The 19,935-nt window shown below is 31.4% G+C and overlaps 1 protein-coding gene across 1 annotated transcript in view; it reads right to left on the bottom strand.

The window, feature by feature from the left end:
- Positions 1 to 1,907: 1,907 nt before the first annotated feature.
- Positions 1,908 to 19,935, bottom strand: part of GABRG1 (gamma-aminobutyric acid type A receptor subunit gamma1) — a 62,829-nt gene continuing 44,801 nt past the window's right edge. Inside the window, exons 4-9 of the mRNA XM_007180742.1 lie at positions 19,573 to 19,793; positions 18,646 to 18,728; positions 15,293 to 15,430; positions 15,014 to 15,166; positions 10,451 to 10,662; positions 1,908 to 2,371 (exon numbers count right to left, since the gene is read on the bottom strand). Of these exons, the coding sequence (XP_007180804.1) occupies positions 2,102 to 2,371; positions 10,451 to 10,662; positions 15,014 to 15,166; positions 15,293 to 15,430; positions 18,646 to 18,728; positions 19,573 to 19,793 (1,077 nt within the window). The 3' untranslated portion in view covers positions 1,908 to 2,101. The remainder of the gene's footprint in view (positions 2,372 to 10,450; positions 10,663 to 15,013; positions 15,167 to 15,292; positions 15,431 to 18,645; positions 18,729 to 19,572; positions 19,794 to 19,935) is intronic.

The raw sequence follows: 19,935 nt of genomic DNA, 5'->3' as shown, positions 1-19,935 counted from the left end.
ATGGAACACCAGTGAGAAAATCAAAACTATTAATATCAAGCATTTTTAAGAATTTTAAAATAGGGTCATGCTGATAGACTTGAAAGAATCCCAGGATTAAAATTGCCCCCATGATAATGAGCAGGCTATAGCTTAAAACATGGAAATAGCCATGATACATTTTAGTGAAATGATTTATTCTTCATTGGTACTTCATTTTTCATTTATCTTTAAATGAATGTTTACATTAAGAATATCCATCAATACTCAATGTTATAACAATGAATGCATGAGCACTTTGTAAGTGAATATATACATAGCCAAAGTTTAATTTGGCTCTCCATTCAGAAAAAAACAGTGTCGGTGGATATTTGGGCAATATCATTTAATTCATGCTTATGTTTTTCCAAGATTTATAAGCTAAGTGAAAAAGTTCAGATGTAGGTGGTGGATACACAATGAAACATATTTAGATTAAAAAAAAAAACCCACTATATATTCTAAAAACATAAGTATAACCATGCCAGAGCATACACATGTATTCACTATCCACGTGGTGTCAGGCGCACAGGTGATAGCTTCCTCCACATACCATAAGATAGGCCTTGATCACAAAATTATTCACCCTGATAGTTGCTCTTGACAATGGAAACAATTTTTAAAGGCTATCTTCAAGATCATTCTGGTGATTTTACAGATAATTAGGTAATGGTGAATGAATAGGGAGTTCTTATAAATAGTTGATATGCCCAACTAGTTACAGGAATAGATTAATTAAAGCCTAAATTTATCTTGCCTCTTAACAAAACAGACATTTTGGAAACTATTAAGCAACAGGCTGTAAACTATAGTAAGACTATTTTTGTTCCTCTCAGAATTGAGAGAGCCCCACACACTCATGTTCATTAGAGGTGCCTCTAACAGAACTCCACCTTTAACATGATTTTTGTGCCTGCTCACCTCTTCTAAAAAAAGAGAATATCATTAAAATTGATAACAAAGTCGTAAAGCTGACCAAGTCCAAATTTAGGAACGGGGAAAGGCGATATAGAACACAAGCCTAAGACTGTGTTTCCAGAACATTTCTGGTCTGAAAAATGTTAATAGTACATAATTAAGACCATATCCTCAATATGCATTTCAAATCAATTTGCTAGATAATAATTCTTTGGCCACAGTGAGCAAATACAAGCCCTGTTCCTCAATGTTTTTGGTTAATTTAAGGAATGTAACATTTTTGTAGAGGGTTAAGAAAAAGTCAGTTCTTTCTGTATTTAATTTCAGGGTTGGTAGATCTAAACTCTTCAGTGTTAATCTCTTCATTCTTCATAAATGCTATGCGGCAGAGAATAAAATGGTTAAATGTAATATTCTTCATTTTTTTTCACCTTGTATTTAAATTACTTTGATGGTTTCCATCTTAGTTTGTAAATCACCAAACCTAAATATAACTGGAGTTTTATTTAATGTTTCATCAGGAAATGAACTGGATCAAAGATAAGGTAAAATGGCCTTTTCTTTTTTAAATAATAAAAAAATTAAAAATAAATTAATTTCTTTTTGGGAGTAAAGTTTCTTGGAAGTCAATCCAATGAAATCATTGTTTTCATATGTTTCATATGTTTTCAACTAGCTCTATTCCAAACAGAGCATAAAAATAAAAAGCAAAAAAAAAAAAAAATCAAATTAACAATATTTTCTAGGCAAAAACATATTACATAAATATTAGGCATTAGATTAAGCTACCATTACAAATGATAGGCTATGTTTAAATAAAATATATATTAAAATTATTCCATCTTTGAAATATGAATCACAGAACTCATAAATTCAAAATCATAATAGGATATATGTAAAAATAAAGAAAATTAAAGTACAAATATATAATACTATTTTAATATACTGAATTTTGCAACTAATCTGTTTTACATAAATTTATGTATATTAATCTGAAAGCTGCTATTTTATTTACCTAAGAAAGCTGTAAAATAGTTAAAATAACTATTCACATTTTAACCATTGGTTTCTCTGCATTTTAAATTTAAATTTCATGTTATTGAAGGACAGTCGATTATATTGGATTTAGTCAGACTTCTTATGAGTTTTGCCTAGTAAGTAGAATTTATAAGTAAAGATAGCCAACCCAGTAAACCAGGTTGAACAGGGCAAAAGCTGTTGGGAAAAATATTCGAGAATAGGAATCAATTTTGGCAACGCGTATATGTATCCTCCCTTCCCTCCATGATCCTGTTCTGCAGTCTTCAAAGCAACAGAAGAAGCTGGCACAATCTTTGCCCTCCAAACACTGGTACCCATAATCATCTTCTCCTTGCGGCAGAGAAAGGCTATTCATTGGAATGAGAGTAGATCCTGGATGGAGTCCAGAGGACATCTGAGTAAAATAATAAATGAGTTTTGAGGAAAAAAATCATAAAAAGATCAATTTGTCCCCTCAAGGCAAACTCTGAGAGACTGACATGCAGTAAAAATAATCTTATTTTCCAAAAATCAAATGAATACCCAATTCTAACATGTTTTTAGATTATAATTTACCTTGTAGCACATAAAAATATTATTTTACATTCCAAAGATTTTGCAGGGAAAAAAACACTCAAAATTAAATATATTTTAACCTTTAGAAAGTTGTTCTACTGAATTATTGTTAACCATGAATCTAATTCTAAAATGAGAATAAACTATTTTTCTATGATATTTTACAGTAAATCATTTACAATGCTATAAACATGTGTTGGTTTGCTATGGTTATATTCTGTACTTTATTTTAGTAATAATGAGAACAAATAGTAAAGATGACATTCTGATAAAGCAGAAAACTTTGAGGAGCTATGAATGAATAAAAAAGATATGAGGTCTGGAGTTGTGGATAGGTACAAAGCATAATATTTGGGAGATAGAATGTGCAGGAGGTAAAAATTAAGGTTGGGGAACAACTGGTATTCAAAATTCTGCTAATTCTACCAAAATTCTGCTCATTCCAGCTATCCAGCTGAAATTATATTACCACCTAATTTTTGTGATGGTTGTGATGAATAAACTTCATGACATGTAAAATGATCCGTGCTTCGTCTTGCCCAGTAGTAATAGTTATTATTTTTACCAAGATTTTTTGGGACACATGTCAAACTAACTCTTGATGATACCGTGTTCTGAATAATACTTAAATAAGAAGAAGAATTTTTAAAAATATAAAAAATCGAGCATGGCCAGGATACTGTGGAATATTAAAGCCAACACTTTGGAACAATCAATTTGGAGCAATCACTTTGGAGTCAGGATATTGTGGAATATTAAAGCAATCACTTAGGCTGAAATTCCAGCCCTGCCCAGTAGAGTCCTGTAACTTTGAACAGGAAATGTCACTGCTCTTTTGTGTCTGTGTCTTTTGCCATACCAAAGCCACAATTACAATACATAGATCTGTTTGATGATTAAATGAGATGATATACATAAAACACCAAACAAAATATTTGAAACATAGCAAGTATTCCCTTGCCAATTGATAATAGTGTTGTAATTGTCATTGCTACTGTTGATTCCTGGAGAGGATATATCATAATTGACTATAAAATATGTGCTAAAACAAGCAATAATAACAATAATAACAACAACAAAAACTTGGACCTCATCAAAAATGTTCCTGGAAAGAAATACATTAATGAACGCTTGAATAAAATGGCAAGTAAAATATGAGTGAAGACTGCCGTTTTAGTAACTCTTCATCTCTCAGGACTTCCACGTATTACAGGGATTATTTTAAAATGTGAACCTCACAATTTATTATAATCAGTGGTGTCATTATGTAAACACTGAATACAATGCTGAGATTATAACAATTGTTTTATCCTGATTTTAAATTCTAATGAAAAAGTTTATAAAATTTTTTCATCCTAAATTTTGAAATAAATAAATCTCAAAGCCATGAAAATTAAACATTGTATGAGAAAGATTAAAAAAAGTAAACACAAAAAATGATAATTTTTTAAAATTTGGACCTATATTCAAACCCATTTCATTCCTAAAAAGAAACATAGAATCTGACCCACTACATATTAAACATTCAGTAGATGCAAAGAGAAGCAAATAATCACATTTAGTGATATTTTTAAAAAATAAGACCATCACACAAGTTGTAACATCCATATTAGGAAGAAAATGTGCAGCCTGAAGATAAGAAGCAATGCCCTAAACACAAATGCATGACTTCACTTGCCTAGATATATCATGAAAAACAGAGGCAATATATTATTAAATGTTAATGACAGATCTTTTGAGATTGACACTTGGAGATACTCGACTACACTCCTAAATTTTAGTGGAGCACTAAACTTATGTATAAAAATGAGGCAAATTGGTATTCATTTTCTTGTTACTTAAATAACGTATGTTCCAATGTTAACCAGAGTGAAAAGTGGTTAAAATGCAAGTTTGTTAGTCCGCAATTTCAAGGTTATATGGCATAAAACACGTTCCATATATCATTCAGAACTGCCATAAATGGGAAGATGGTGTGTTTGTTAGAAGATATCAGTTGTGCATGAGAGGTATGATTAAACATTAAAGTGCACAAAAATGGAGAAAAACTACAAATGGTTCATTTAAAACATGGACCAATCCCTGGTGGTCAAAATCATGGAGAGCTTCTTATTGCAGTGACAATTTAGATTGACAATTTTCTAGTTTCCTGCTGCCTCCCCCAAAATGCCACTAATTCATAAATTGAAAGAAACTACACTTTATTGAATGATGAATGTGACTAGGAATGAATTTTATATGTATTGAGAAAAATAGCCAAAGAGCTGACACAGTATCAGTAAAATAAAATACTTTCGACACATTTGTGACCTTGGAAACCACTGAAAAATTAATTGGAAGAATATAAACATTATATGCGTTATTTATCTGAAGTAAAACAGCAAAACCCACCTTACAATTTCTCAAATAAAAATCCTGCTGCCCCCCAAATAGCAAACATTGAAAAAATAAAATAGATCCATTTAAGTGACATAAAAAGAAACAACACAATTGAATAGAATTTCCTTTTACTTCAAATGATGTAGTTTTGAGAATATGCCATTTTTTTGTTTAAAAAAGTCACTAAGAATAGCTGAACTTAACATTTTGAGAAATCCATTCCATTCTCACTATTAAAGATACATGTGTCTGGTTATATATTAAATACTCTTACTTATAGATTAATCGTATAGTTAAATATACAAAATATATTTTAAGCACCAAGACCAATAATATAATAACTATTTAGATCATATACTAATACAATTAATAATATTAAGTATTAGCAATATGATTAACAAACATTATTAGGTTATGTTATTGATACTATGAAATATTGACTTATATCACTATTAATTTCTCATTCAAAAAGTGGCACATGAGAATGCCAAACTAAGCACAGATTTTCTCCAATCAACTTTCACAAAATCCCAGTTATTTATCAGTCAGAATTTCAAAAATTACAAAATCTACATCAATGTTTAAAAATAGACATGAGGTAGATTTTGGTGATTCTGAGTTGTCAATTTTGGTACTCCAAGAATTAGAGGTTAATGGAAATAATTATCAGAGGAAAGTAAAAAATAGAAAGTTAAAAAAAAAAAATTCTGAGGGTTGGGACCAAGGCTGTGAAGCAGAGAATTGTATTGTCACTTGTATATTTATATACTGTTTGATTTGTTCATTTGTTTCAACCATGCACAAGTAAACTTCTTACTGTATTTCACATTTCACCAATATCAAAAAATCCTTCCTAGGAGCTTTGCCAATTACCATTACAGAAAAGAAGGTTTATAATTTGTGAAACTGTGTATTGATTCATCTTTTCATTATTTTTGTGCTCTGAAAGGTAGAAGAATGTTTATTCATATAGATATGCACTGGCTGAAAATATGATATTTTTTTGTGTGTGAAGAAAAGGTTATGGTTGGGTATTGTGGGCAAAAACAAACAAACAAACAAGAAACAAAAAACAAAACCTTCCACACATTATTTCCACTCCAATACCCTAGTTCCACTCTCAGTAATATATGACTTATTGAACTACTGCAATAGTCTTTATCTCCTTGCTTCTTTTGCCATTCAAGTATATACTCCATGCTACTTATAATTATCTTTCAAAAACATAGAAGCAAATATGCCATCTTGCTTAAAAACATGCATGGCTTATCAGTGCTGACAGTGCAAAATCAAAATTTCTTAACATGGTACTGGAGACTTTCCATGTCTCGGCAATAAACCACTTTTCTATCCTCAACTTGGGTATTTTCTTTCCTAAGATGACTATTTTCTATAGTACTGTCCAATAGAAGTTTTTGCAATGCTTTAAGTGTCCTGTATCAGTATTGTTCAATATGGTAGCCACTAGTTACATGTAGCTATTAAGCACTTGAAATGTGACTAATGCTACTAAGATACTAAATTTTAAATTTTGGTTGATTTTAATTAATTTAAATCAACCTAGCCATATGGCTAGTGCTATTGTATTAGACAAAAAGCCTGAGAAATATACAAATCTACTTTTTATTCTTATATGTATGCCTCAACTTGGCTTAATGGTTCCTTCTCTCTTAAATATTCTTGATAATTTGTTTTCCTGAAAACTACAACTTATTCTTTAAAGAACTACTTCAATGATGCCATGCTTTCTTTGTAATTTTCTCTATCAAATTCTCTTTGGAAGAGTTAGTTTACATACATTTTGAATAAATTATTTACAATGAAATGAAAAAGGCCACCCACTGCACTGTTGGCTCACAATGACATAGCCTCTTCTCAACACTATGTACTTGTTAGTGCTTCACAGACCATATTACATGATGTCTCAAGATTTCCTCTGTGCATAGGACAGGCCACTTAGTTCAGACTTTGTGGTACCTATTTCTATTTCAATAAGAACGTCTTTAAATATTCTTAACTTATATCTATCATAGAAAATATTTTGCTGCCGAAAAGGTATTTGAAACCAGTCACCTAACTGCTACTTCCTTATAGTGTCTTTGTCTACTTTTGATTTTTATATTGGACTGTTATTTGTACTGTACTTTATTATCTTACATTTACACTTCTAATGTATTTTTCCACAACTAGATTCAAAGATCCCTGAAAGCAGAGAACACATTCTGTCGTTATTCTCTTCATAGTGCCTTGTTCGTGGCTGGTGAAATAAACTTCCTTCATTTAACATTTTAACCAATTGAGAGATTACAAAAAAGTTCTACCTCAAATGGGTAGATCAGGCTCCTGATGTAGGTATAACATGGTTTTCTGAGATTTTCTTTATCATCAATGGGCTATTTGAGTTTCAACAAGAACTACTCTTTAGTTAGCTGGTTTACTACTATTGCTTTTCTGAGATCTTTACATGTTTCATAAGGATCTTGATTCTATACTTCAACATAGTTAACTTACTAGATTCTCTTGAAAATAGATATTTATACAAACACACCTGAATCATATTCTTAATGAGTAGAAATAAAAACCCAATAAAATATATTGGATGGTAATATGACCAAGTCAAAATGTCACTGACATTCACAATAAAAAATAAAGGAGAAAGAAATAAAGAAATATGGACATAAGTAAAGGACAGAAGGAAGAAAGGGATAATGGAAAGAAGGAAGGAAGGAAGGAGGGAGGGAGAGATGAAGGGAGGGAGGAAGGGAGGTGGAGAGAGAGAGCAAGAAAGAGAAAGAAAGAAAAGGTCCAATATATCATGTGGAGAGGAAGGTAGAAAGCATCTTTATTAATTTATATTTTTCTTAGAGGGGTCATTGATGCTAAAAATCTATTGTGTTCAAATATCATCTCTTCCTGAGTAAAATAAATTGGAGTTTTCTGGGATTCTCAGCTAAGCAGTCAAAGAGATGTCAAGAAGGGGATTTTAGTTTCTTTTAATAACAGACATGTTGACTTTTCAGTGACTCTAGGCAAGATCTTTGTTCCTGGCCTATTGCCATAAATAATTTGGTGAAGAAAAGGGAAATGCTGGATTTTAAACAACTCAGAATTTTGAGCCTATAAAATAAAGTGGGCAGATGGAAGGACAGAGAGATAGATAGAGAGAGAGATAACGAAGATAAACTCACAAACAATTAAAACAGGTGTAAAGGCAAGATGCTCCAAGATTTCTGGGTCTAAGCTTGCATTTGATCCTCCTGGCTGGAACAGAAGAAAAACACAGATTCCACAAAGCCCTTAAATAGAATATTTTGAGACAACAGCAAGCAGAGCTACCTATTCTTCATAAAAGTGTGCTCTGATTTACCTGATTGGCAAGACCGTATGGCTAAACACTGAACTAGGCAGGGAGTCAGATTTGATTACTGATCCAATTTTTCACTTAAAGTGTCATTTTGTATTGAAAAAGCTCATGAAACACATAACTGAACAGAAAGAAACTACTATAGCATTTTATTTTGGACGGCTCTAAAAATATTTTTCTTACCTAGGTAGTCAATTACATATCAATTTAACTTTTGATATTTGCAATTTAATGCTTCAAAGCTCTCATTTATTTTTTATTCCTTAATTTTTCATCTTTAATATTTTGCTTCTTGGGTTTGGTGCTAAGTTTTAAATACTCAACATACAGACATTTTTTTCCTAAATAACTATTCTAGAACAGTGCCTAGAACATGGGTGTCCTTAATTAATATTTGATGAATGAATGATTAAATGAACATCATAATTTTAAAGCTTGTACTCCAATGTTTCAGCTTCCTCAGTAAATGAGACATCTGGTAATGTGGTTGAGAGCACATGATCTGGAGTCAAACTGATTATCTGTATTCCTACAGTAGCCACTTATTGGTTGAGTAGCCTTAGATAATATTAGTACCTATATTACATATTCTTAGAATGAAATTCTAGAATCCATGTGAGATTGTACATTGTCTGGCTTATAATGTTAATTATTTTTATTCTAAACATTTTCATTCACAATTTCCAAAAATAAAATTGTCAAGGTAGTAATCAAGCATAGCTGTGGATAAGTAAATGATGAAATGGAAAATCCAGAGAGGATGTTTGACTTGGATTAAAGGCAGATAGTAGAAAACCTGTGTTTTTCTTTACCTAAAAAATTAGCAAATGGATTTTAAAGTTGAAATCATTGCCCCCTGATGCTTTGTCCACTCAGAGGCCATAATAAATCATATGGATAAGCTAAAATTATGTCAAGTTGAGAGAGTCACATGTTAATTCTACCATGTAAGTTCTGAAATGTGTACCACCAACAATGTGCTCTCCTTCCTTGGGATATGGTGGGAATCTGGAACCAAATACACAAGGCTTTGGTCCTTGGAGTATAACATAAAAAGTAAAATATAATTTAAAAGTATGGTAAAGTTTTATAAGGAAACTAATGAAAAATGGGAGAAGGGAGAAAAAGCATTGAATCCTAGAACTTACAAATTTAGGACATAACATGAAAAATCCCATGCCTCATTATGTACATGCTATGGTAGGTTTACAAGCTTACCACTCATGCATAACTGTTTTATATAGTTCTCAAATATACTGGTATTTTGGGAAAAAATCTGCTTTAAAAACATTTATTGGAATTAGCAATGAAATGTCTTTTTTGTTAATATTGGAGAAAAAGATGTTTACTTTTCTGAGTCCTATGAAAACAGGCAACATAAAGGAAGGATTACAAGCTTGACCTCTGTCACTGTAAAAGACCTGGGTTTGAGTCTTGGATCCTTCACTTCCTAAGTTTGTCCTTGTGCAAATTACTGAAGTTGTATATATAAGGTGCCTATGAGCATAAATGAAATTATGCATATAAAGGAGTTCCTGGAATACTCAGTGTTACATATTACTTTAAGGTTGTTATAATTGCCATTATAAAAAGAAATTATAGTTAATCATCCAATACTTAAGTATTTTAGAATCAGTAGAGTTAATTCTAATTTATCAACTTGATGTGATATAAATTAAGGTAGATATATGCTTAGGAAGGGGGAGTGAGTACAAATACACAAAAGCCAAACAGATATCTTTTCTATGACATAGAAAGCTATGTCTTTCAAACACAGCTGAATACTAACATTAAAGAGAGATCTTTATCTCTAAAAATTAAGTCAATTTTGTGGGGTACCAATGTAAGAAGTCCAAATCCTATCACAAAAATAGATTCAAAGAGAGAGTTTAAATAATTTTTAGGTACAAAAATTTACTACTTGTGGAAAATTTCACAGCATAATAACCACTCTTTACAAAGGTGATCCAAAAGTCTTTTCTAGGGAAAAATATAAGAATACTTTTGCTGGTGGGCAATGTTAGGTACTCCAGTTTCATCTTAATATTTTTTTTATCTTTTGTCAAGGTATCACTAGCAACCATATCAGTCTAAGGAAGTATAACATGAGAACCCAAAAGAGTATCTCTAACAGTAAATTGTTTCTTATAAAATAGAGATTTTTTTTTAACATACCGAGGCCTTATTTTTTAGCTTTCTTTCTCTAGTAGTCTTAACTTTTTTGTTGCTGGTAAAATAATGCAAGGTACCATACTCCATCAAAGCTGCAAAAACAAAAATGAAACAAACAGAAACAAAGAGATCCATCGCAGTCACATAAGAAACCTTAGGTAAGGACTTCCTGGCAATTGTACTCAAAGTTGTCATAGTCAGAACTGTAGTGATACCTGTGGAGGGAGGGAAGAAAAATAAATGATGAAAAATAACTTAGACCATTTTTATTCTTCCATCCGATTTGGCAATATTGTGAGCAGAAATAAACAATGGAAAATAAAAGCATATAATTACTTGTGATTTACAGAAAAAAAAAATTCTGGTAACCATAGCTACATTGTGTTCAATGTGTTCTTTGTGTCTCTGTGAGTTCTAATCATCTAAATTCTCCAGACCGCAGGTAGTTGACTCCCCATACCTATTCTTCCCTTCCTTCATAATAATAGACTATCCAATATTTAGCTAGTCTGCGCCTGCCTGAAAGTACAAATTTATTTGCCAGCTTCTTTTAGCTGTGTGTGGCCACAGGCTGAAATCTAGCCAAGAAGAATTAAGTCAAGGGCGTAAACAACTACCAGAAGATGTCATTAGAAAGATAGGAAATGCCCTTCTTTCCCTCTTCCTAATTGCATTTTGCTGGACTACAATAGCCAGAGCACCAGAAGCCATTTTAGACCTCTTCCCAATTGAATCTACAGTGATTTGAAGTTTCCTGCCACACACAGATAAAAGTAATCCAAACTACTCTAGAATTTTTTTTTTTTATAACTTGAATTAGACCTATTTTTTTCATCTCAGTAAAGAATACAGGCAAAATGATATCAAGGGAATACTTGAAAAGGACAGAGTAAATCTTCATGTTTTGAAGAAGTCAACATATAAAATTGGGATACCCGCCTGGGCCCCAGCCCTGTGTATGGATCTTTGGGCGTATCTGTTTCTCTTTATCCATGGTCTTCTTGTGGTTCTTACCACTGCTAATTTTAGGCCCCCTAACTCACAGCTGCACATGTTATATCTCTTCTGATCTAAACTGCCTTAATTCTCATTCTTTGCCTCATGAAAGAAGGTACCATTAGTGGGATTGTTTTCTCTCCAAAAAGTACTAAATATAATGCCAAATGAATCTTAATTTGGTCAATTATTTATAAAGTGGCAACATCTGGGTTGAAAAAATAGAAAGCGCCTCTTTGGTATGGTGAAGGCAACAGCCACCTCTTTCCCTCATGTCTACACTGAAACATGCCTTAATAATAATTCCTTTCACATGCCCATCTTTTTATTTTTATCGCTTAGGATTGAAAAAATTAAAGATGATACACGTAAAATGAATTGGAAGTCATGGAGGCAAATTAGGTTCAAATTCTGATGTTCCCACTCTTAACTCTGTGACCTCAGGGAAGTTTCTTAACTCTGTGCCTCTCATCTAAAAAACGGGCACAGTAATGTGATAAATTTTGTATAATATATTTACATAAAAGGTATTTACTTATTTTTTAAAGTAGATGTAAAATCTTTCTTCCTTTCTAATACTAGTGTTTAAAATTTCCCTTCTAAGCAATGCTTTAGCTGCATCTTACAAATATTTATATGTTAAATTCTTATTAAAATTAAGTTTGAAATATTTTCTAATTTCCTTTTGACTTTTCTTTAACCCAAGAGTTATCTAAAGGTCATTTAAAATTTTTCCAAATGAATGAGGCCATTATTAATCTGTGTTATTTTTATTCATTTTTAATTTACTTTCATTTTGGTTAGAAAATATCCTCTGGAAAGTTTTAGTCTTTTGAATGTTATTGAGATCTTGGTTGATGTTCCGTATGCATTTGAACATATTGTGTATTCTGTAGTTAGGTGCAGTGTTTTATAAATATCAATCAGGTTAAGTTTGATAATTTTATTCAAATTTTCTACATCTTAATTGATTTTTCCATGTAGTTATTCTATCAATGAAAGAGAAAGAGTATTATAATGTTCAATTATTATTGCAGATTTGTGTATTTCTCCCATTATTCCTGACAATTTTTGCTTCAATTATTTTTAAGCCAAAATTATATTTAAAGGCTTTTCATATGGTAAGTGCGAAATAATTTCAGTGACTACCAGTCTTCTCTCTTCCTTGATTTGTGCACTATGTTTTTTATAACTTATTAAATCATAACATTCCCATAGTCAGACGAAGGTAGCTTTCCCAAGGTACTCCTGGCTTCCATAAAAATGTCCCATCCCAAGTAGAAAAAAAATCTTAAGGCCAATGTGTTCTTTGATTTCATTATCAATGACGGAATTAAATTTCACTTTACTAAAATACTATTACATTTCTATTGCATAAATTAAGGAAAACTATAGTAGAACTTAGCTTCTACACATTTATTTCTTTAATTTAGTAATTATTATCACAGAGTTTAGCTTAAAAATAATATGGTGGATTTCCTATTAAAATATCTCTGAGTTCATGAAATTAAGAAAACGTTTAAAATACGTAGCAGATTCATTGGTATTTCCCCGGTGGCTTCCCCTGCTCAAAATCTTACAATAGTCTCCCATTACATTTGGAATAAAACCCAATGCCCTTAAAATGACCTACTAAAACATATGATCTAACTACCGGCTGCCTCTCCAATCTTGTTTTCTACCACTACTCAGTCACCTCTAGACTCAGTTGTCTTCTTTCTGAACCTCAAGCATGGATGGCAAGGAAGATTCCACTTCAGAAGCTTGTGGTTCTCCCTGTCTGGACTATCTTTCTACCAGATATCCCCCAGGCTAGCTCCCACACTTCATTAGGTCTCTGACACCTCCTCAAATAGGTCTAGTCTGACTCCACAAGATAACATAACAAACAGTATATTCACCCACATCCCCTGCCATTCTCTAGCCATTTATTTTACTTTTTCTTCATACCCTTTAATACTCACTGACATTTTATTGTATGCTTTTTATATGTGTACATTACCTGTACACCCCACTAAAACATAAATGTTTTATGTTTTAACATGAACATGAGCACATCACAGTTTGTTCACTGTTAACACTGCAGCACCTAGAACGCTGCCTATTTCACATAAAGCTTTTGATAAATGTTTGTTAAAATACAGTCTTGAATAAATGAGCTCAGGAAATTGTCCTTCAATGATGTATGTATGGATGTATGTATGTACACTTAAAAAAAAAATCCTTGATCCTCCAACTACATAGGGTCCACAGTTGTAAGAGATACTCTTTAAGTTAGATCTGGCTATGGCTTATCTTTATAGTTGATGTGGTAATATTAAAAATATGAATTCATGTAAAAACACAATTCCACTATTGACTATTCTCTTTCATGACACTATGGCATAGGCTTTTGGCTTCATATAACCGTAATGGTAGAAATAATCCATCCAAATTTTCTTTGGGAAAAAATATAAGAATAATATTTAAGAACAAAATATAATATTTGTTATACTCAGAGAAGCATACAAAAAAACAAAAGTAATTTGATTACCTTGGAACATAAAATAATTTGAAATAATTGTAGGAAACAAAACTCAGATATGAGTGCATTTTGTCCCCTAGCTATATCTACACCTCTATTTAGATTCCCAAGGAGTTGCATTTCCAAATATAGAACTAGGTACTTCAGGTTTTATCTTGCTGCTTTTATGGAATTTGCATTTTACTATATTTACTAAATGGAGTTAGTCACCACCCACCATAGAAACCACATGGAAACCTCTTTATTGTTGAAACTAGAAACTGTCCCAACTTTCTTTATGTCTTTATGACACAATTATCAGTAGTGAGATTCATATCTTATACTGATGTTGGGAATTAATCAATAATTCATCTTTGTATATCAATGCATAAATTTAGGTTATCATTTTCTTTTAAACAAATGTATAATAATTAGACACATTTTCTTATGACTTTATTGCAACACATTGCTAAAGAAAAAATGAAAAGTCTATTTTATCAAGTATGAATTACAAATTACCCTTTTAATCAGTGTTATTGTACAGGCAACTCTCAAAAATATTCACAGACTAATTACACATTTTATAGATCATAGAAGCCTGGAAACTTCTTGTTCCTTTCAGCACCTGCCCTTTGGAACTGTTGACTGTTCATTAGCACCATTGTAAGAGAAGGGGCTTTCAAAGCTTTCTAAACACACACCAGTCAATAAATACTGGCTATTAGTGATTTGGCTAAAAAATAAAATCTTGATAAAAAGTGATTGAAAATATTGATCACATTTAAGATTCAGGGATTATGTATGATTTTCATGCATTAATTCTTACTTAGTTTTTATTCTTCCCTTGACCTCTAATAAAAACATTTCTGAGATTTAAAGCTCTTTACAATTCTATTTCCTACTTGTTTCATATATTCATTTCAACATTATATTGCACTAGAGTATCTGTCCATTTTTGTCAGACTGCAGTTAGAGGAATATTTCTAACATATTAAACTGTAAACTTTTATCACATAAAAATGTTGCTAAAAGTCCTATGATACTATAGCATATATTACATGTCATACCCAGTGATGTTCTTGCAGGTACTGCATCTTTATTGATCCAAAAAGACACCCAAGAAAGAACAACTGTCAGAATACATGGAATGTAGGTCTGAATAGTAAAATATCCCATTCGTCTGCTCAGGTCAAAAAAAATTGTCATGATAATATAGTCCCCTGGAAGAAAAAAATATGTTTTATTTTGGCTATAAAATACATATAAGTATAGGATTCCAAACCATAGATTTAAGTACAAATGCCACTGATGCTAGCATTAATCACTGATTTGTATTTCCTTCTTACCAGAGATTGTGTGAGAGATTTCAGTTGTGTTCCGTAACCCTACAAATGCAAATTGATATAATCTCCAGTATTTAGGATCAGCCACTTCTACAGAAGGCTTTTTCCACTTATACTCAATTTCATTTTTAGGGTATCCATCTAGGTAAAAATTAAAATTAAAAATATATACATTAGCAGATCCAAATCTGTTACTGTTGCAATACAAACATCCAAAGACAAATTCTTTTGACATTCTTTCTCATTTTTATTATATGTCAAATATAGAAAAAATACTGCATAAAATTTATGAGTATAGTTTAAGGAATAATCATAATGATTAAATAATGATAATCCATGTTGACTCCAATTAAATCAAGAAATAAAATCTTGCTAGCCTTGGGAAAAACCATGTGCCCACTCCAATATAGTATTTCCCCTCCTGACCACAGGTAACCACTAACCTGATATCTGTGATAATCCTCCCCTTGTTTTTTTGGTTATAAATTTTTTGATAGGCAATTCTGAAATATATAGCTTAGTCTAGTTTCTTTTTGAACTCTGCTTGATTGTTAACATACTGGATGCATTATTTTATATCTTACTTCTTTTAATATCATATTTGTAATAGTCATCCATGCTGTTTTATGTAGTAGTAGTAAATTTGTTCTATTGTAAAGATGTACTAAAATTTATTTATCCATTTTACTGTGTCCACACTTGTAATCTTTTCTGTTGGCTATTACTAACACTGCTGTTAGTTATGTTATTGTACATGTCTCACAAAACATGTATATGCACAAGTTTCTCTGGTATATATACCTAGGTATGGAGTAGCTGGGTCGTGGTTTACATATACTTGCCACTTTATGAAACAACGTCAATCTTTTTTTCCATAGAGAGTATACTATACTCATCTCTCACCAACCAGAGTATGAAAATACATGTGGATCTATATTCTCATTAAAGTTTATTTGGACAGTCTTCTTTATTTTCACTGTAGAGTGTACTTTATTTCACTTTTTTCCTGATTATGAATAAAACCTAGAAAAATTTTCATGTGTTTATTAGATTCTTCGGTTTCTTCTTTGGATAACTGCTTGTCAATTGCCCATTATTTTATTGGGTTTTCCTTTTTATCTTTCTTTTATCTGAATTCTTATGTATATTCTGGATACTAGACCTTTGTTATTTATGTTGAAAATGCCTTTGCCTTCTCTGCAGCTGTCTAGAATGGAAGTGTATTCTTTTAAAAAGGACATGATTTTGTTTCTGCTACACTTCCTGGAAATCCACAAGGGTTTTTTGGACCAAGCGAAGGAAATTTGGGAAAATCCATGTGGGGCTGGGCTTGTGGTTAAATCCTCTCAAGGAGTTAATTCACCCTGGTATGCTGATTGAAGAGACAACTTTCCTTTTAGACCTTAGTGTTTGTATGTGCATGTGTGTGTGTATGGGGGAGGGGGCGCTCCTTCTTGTTACTTTAAGTGTCCAGCCTTTTGTAACTCAGATGTATGTAGCGATCATGTTTTACTACATTTCCAGTCCACAAGGCTGTCAAAATCGAAGCTCAATTTTATCTTTTTTTGGCAAATGTCCTCAGGCTACAAACCTTCTTGCCTTTCTGGTTTCAACTTGTAATGTGAATTTTTGTGGCTGAAAATTCTTTCCTAGTGATCACTTAAAGGTTTTTGAGACGATTTTAATAATAAAATGTTTTAAATTGTTTTAGACACAAAGGTTAATCTACCATATTACCGGAATGAAATTCACTATCAACTTTAAAAAGTTCCAAAACAGAGTATCATTTCCCACCAGGATCCCTTAATCAGGCATGCAATGAAATTGCTCTCATCTTTGTTGGCCTGTGTAAGGATGTGTTTCCTCTTTCTTTTCTCCATCTTCTCTCTCTTGTTCTAAAGGTTTAGCATCTTGTTTTTCCATATTTCCCATTCTTTTTCATTGGAATTGTAGAAGTAATAGAGTATAATCATAATATATAGGAATGTGGGCACAAATAGAAACAGGGAGCTAGTTACTTAACCACTCTAAATCTCATGATGTTGACTTGTAAAATGGAAGCCATAATGAAATCTTCCAAATACATTTGTTGTGAAATATTAGATGGAGAAGGCTGTATCCTCTACTGGACTCCTATAGAGTGCCTGAAAAAAGATAGCTATGATTATTATATTTATGTCAGTAACACCCAATTGCACTAACAGGGATAGGATATTCCCAATAATGACAATCAAAGCTAAAGAGATATCACACCAAGGATTCAGGCATGATATCTAGAGGAGAATACAGTAATTGCTACATCTTTAAATATTTGCATATCAACTAGTCCTTGAATGTTCCTTTTAATCAAGTCTTTGCTGTTATATGGCTGTTTTATTCATTGAGAAGTCAATGTTAGAAAATCAGAGCAGTGAGAGATGAGACTATGAATTAAAAAGGACATTTTAGTGAGATTAAAATTATTAAGAAAGTCAAGAAAATCCTTAATAAATGACAGCAAGAGATATATGGGAATTTTTAAAGTGAAGAAGCAGGATAATACTTATAAATACTTATAATCTACTGTGAATAAATTCTAGAATGTGATATCTGAAAAAAATTGAATTTTAAAAAAGGAAAAAGCATTATACAATTCATAGACATAAGCAATATTTTTAAAGTCATTTTATGGGTTTTCAAGACGCTCAATTATATATTATGTAGAAAAACATGTTTATCAAGATATATGTGAGGATAAATATGTTAGTAAATATAAAACAAAACTGATATTGGTATAGAAAGATTATAACTATTTCTTTGCAACAAAATACTAAGTGTTTGTATCTAAATTATTTCTCTCTAGTCATTTCTCTGTGTTTCATTCATTCTTTTGAATAAATTTATTTATACCTTGGTTTTTCCAACTCATTAAAGTTTTCTCAAATATTTGCTACCACATAGTAAATGTTCTTCACCAGACCAATTAAATATATTTTAAAGTACAATGTAATAAAGTTGAATCTGGCCTCTAGAAAGAGGAATAAAATTCAAATCAACTTTTTATTCATGGCAGTGTAAAAACATCTGAATACAAATCTATCTTCAGTAGTCCCTTATTTAATCAAAATAAGAAAAGGACATGGATATAACTAAGATTTGTAAAGAATGATAAAATATATATATTTACTATGGATTTATTGCCACTTTTTAATTTAAAGCCAGAAACAAATATGTCATTTTATCTAAGACAATTAAACATAGTCCACACTTCTGAAAATTGTATAAATTGCAGTTTATCTCATTTTATTTTACATTTTTAAATAAACAGGATCAGAGGCTATAAAATTCTATGAAAAATCAAGTATTTTATCACTTACAACTTGAAAATTCCAATGGACATGAATGTTCATCCATAGGAAAGTTGTGAAGCTGAAGGTAACATTCTGCATTAATTGTCAATCTATTTAGATGGAAAAATAAATATTAAATAATGAGAAATAATTTCAGGCATTAAAAATCTTTTGTCTAATTTTTAAACGTGATTTTGGCCCACAGTAATGGACTGTGATATAGAAAATAATAATAATTCGGAAGTCTCAAAGTCTTAAGTAGTAATATAATAACATTCATAAATGAATAAGAAAATTTTGACATTTTTCTCTCCAGCCAACTAAGATGCCTCATAATTAGCCCAAGTATGATCTCTGTGTTTACAGTTAAAAATTCATACTTCAGGATCTCAACAAACACATATACGTGCACACACATGCAGATTAACAGAGTGTACCTGGTTAAGTATGGTGAATTTTTTTCTTTTGACCATAAACATCTTTCCGTTATAGGGATGATTCTTAATGAGTCGATATGTTCAAGACAATGAATTAAATAAACTTGAATCTTATACATCGACCCTCATTTAATCTTATGTTAGGGATGTTTTACTACACCACTGAAAATCAGAGTATTTTAAAATGTTATAGCAGGATGAACTCCTAGAGAAAAATCTCTGTCAATCACTTGCCCTATAGATTAAAAAAAACATAATGTTTGTACCACAATCTATTCTGCTTCAAAGAGGGGAAATCGAAGAGTTTTTCCTCTTTGCTTTCAGTCCTTTTCACATACTAGTAACTCCGAGCTTAAACAAGTGTTTCCATAATAGTTCACCATTTTAGATTTTAGTGTATAAAAGAAACTTCATATTTCTTACTTTGCAAGTTTGAAAAATGGAAATTTATGAGTTGATCAAATATTAGTATGGAAAATAAATTAGAGCAACTACAAGTTTTTTTAAACAGTAGTACCTTAGAGTATATAGAACTCGTCCATCATTCCAAATTCGAAGAAGACGATTAGGAGTTGTTATCCAATGAGCATCAGATTTTCTTGAGTTTCTGAAGAAAGTGTCAGGAATCCAAATTTTTCCAACCATATTACTGTTAAGCATAAGCACTTTCATGGTACTATTGAATTTTAGACGACTATCAAACCAGGTTTGGGCAAAAATTATATCTATTGTGTATTCCTAAAAGATAAAAAGAAGAGTAATGACTTATAATAGTTAAGCCACTATTTTAGATATTTTCTTCAGGTTGAATTTTTATAAAGTTTCTGTAAGTAAATAGCACTTAAACTCAGTCTTTTTTGTAGAAAAAAAGTATGCCATT

This window comes from Balaenoptera acutorostrata, chromosome 5 (genome assembly GCF_949987535.1).
Source record: "Balaenoptera acutorostrata chromosome 5, mBalAcu1.1, whole genome shotgun sequence".
Lineage (NCBI taxonomy): Eukaryota > Metazoa > Chordata > Mammalia > Artiodactyla > Balaenopteridae > Balaenoptera > Balaenoptera acutorostrata.
This window is presented reverse-complemented; position numbering and strand designations above follow the sequence as displayed.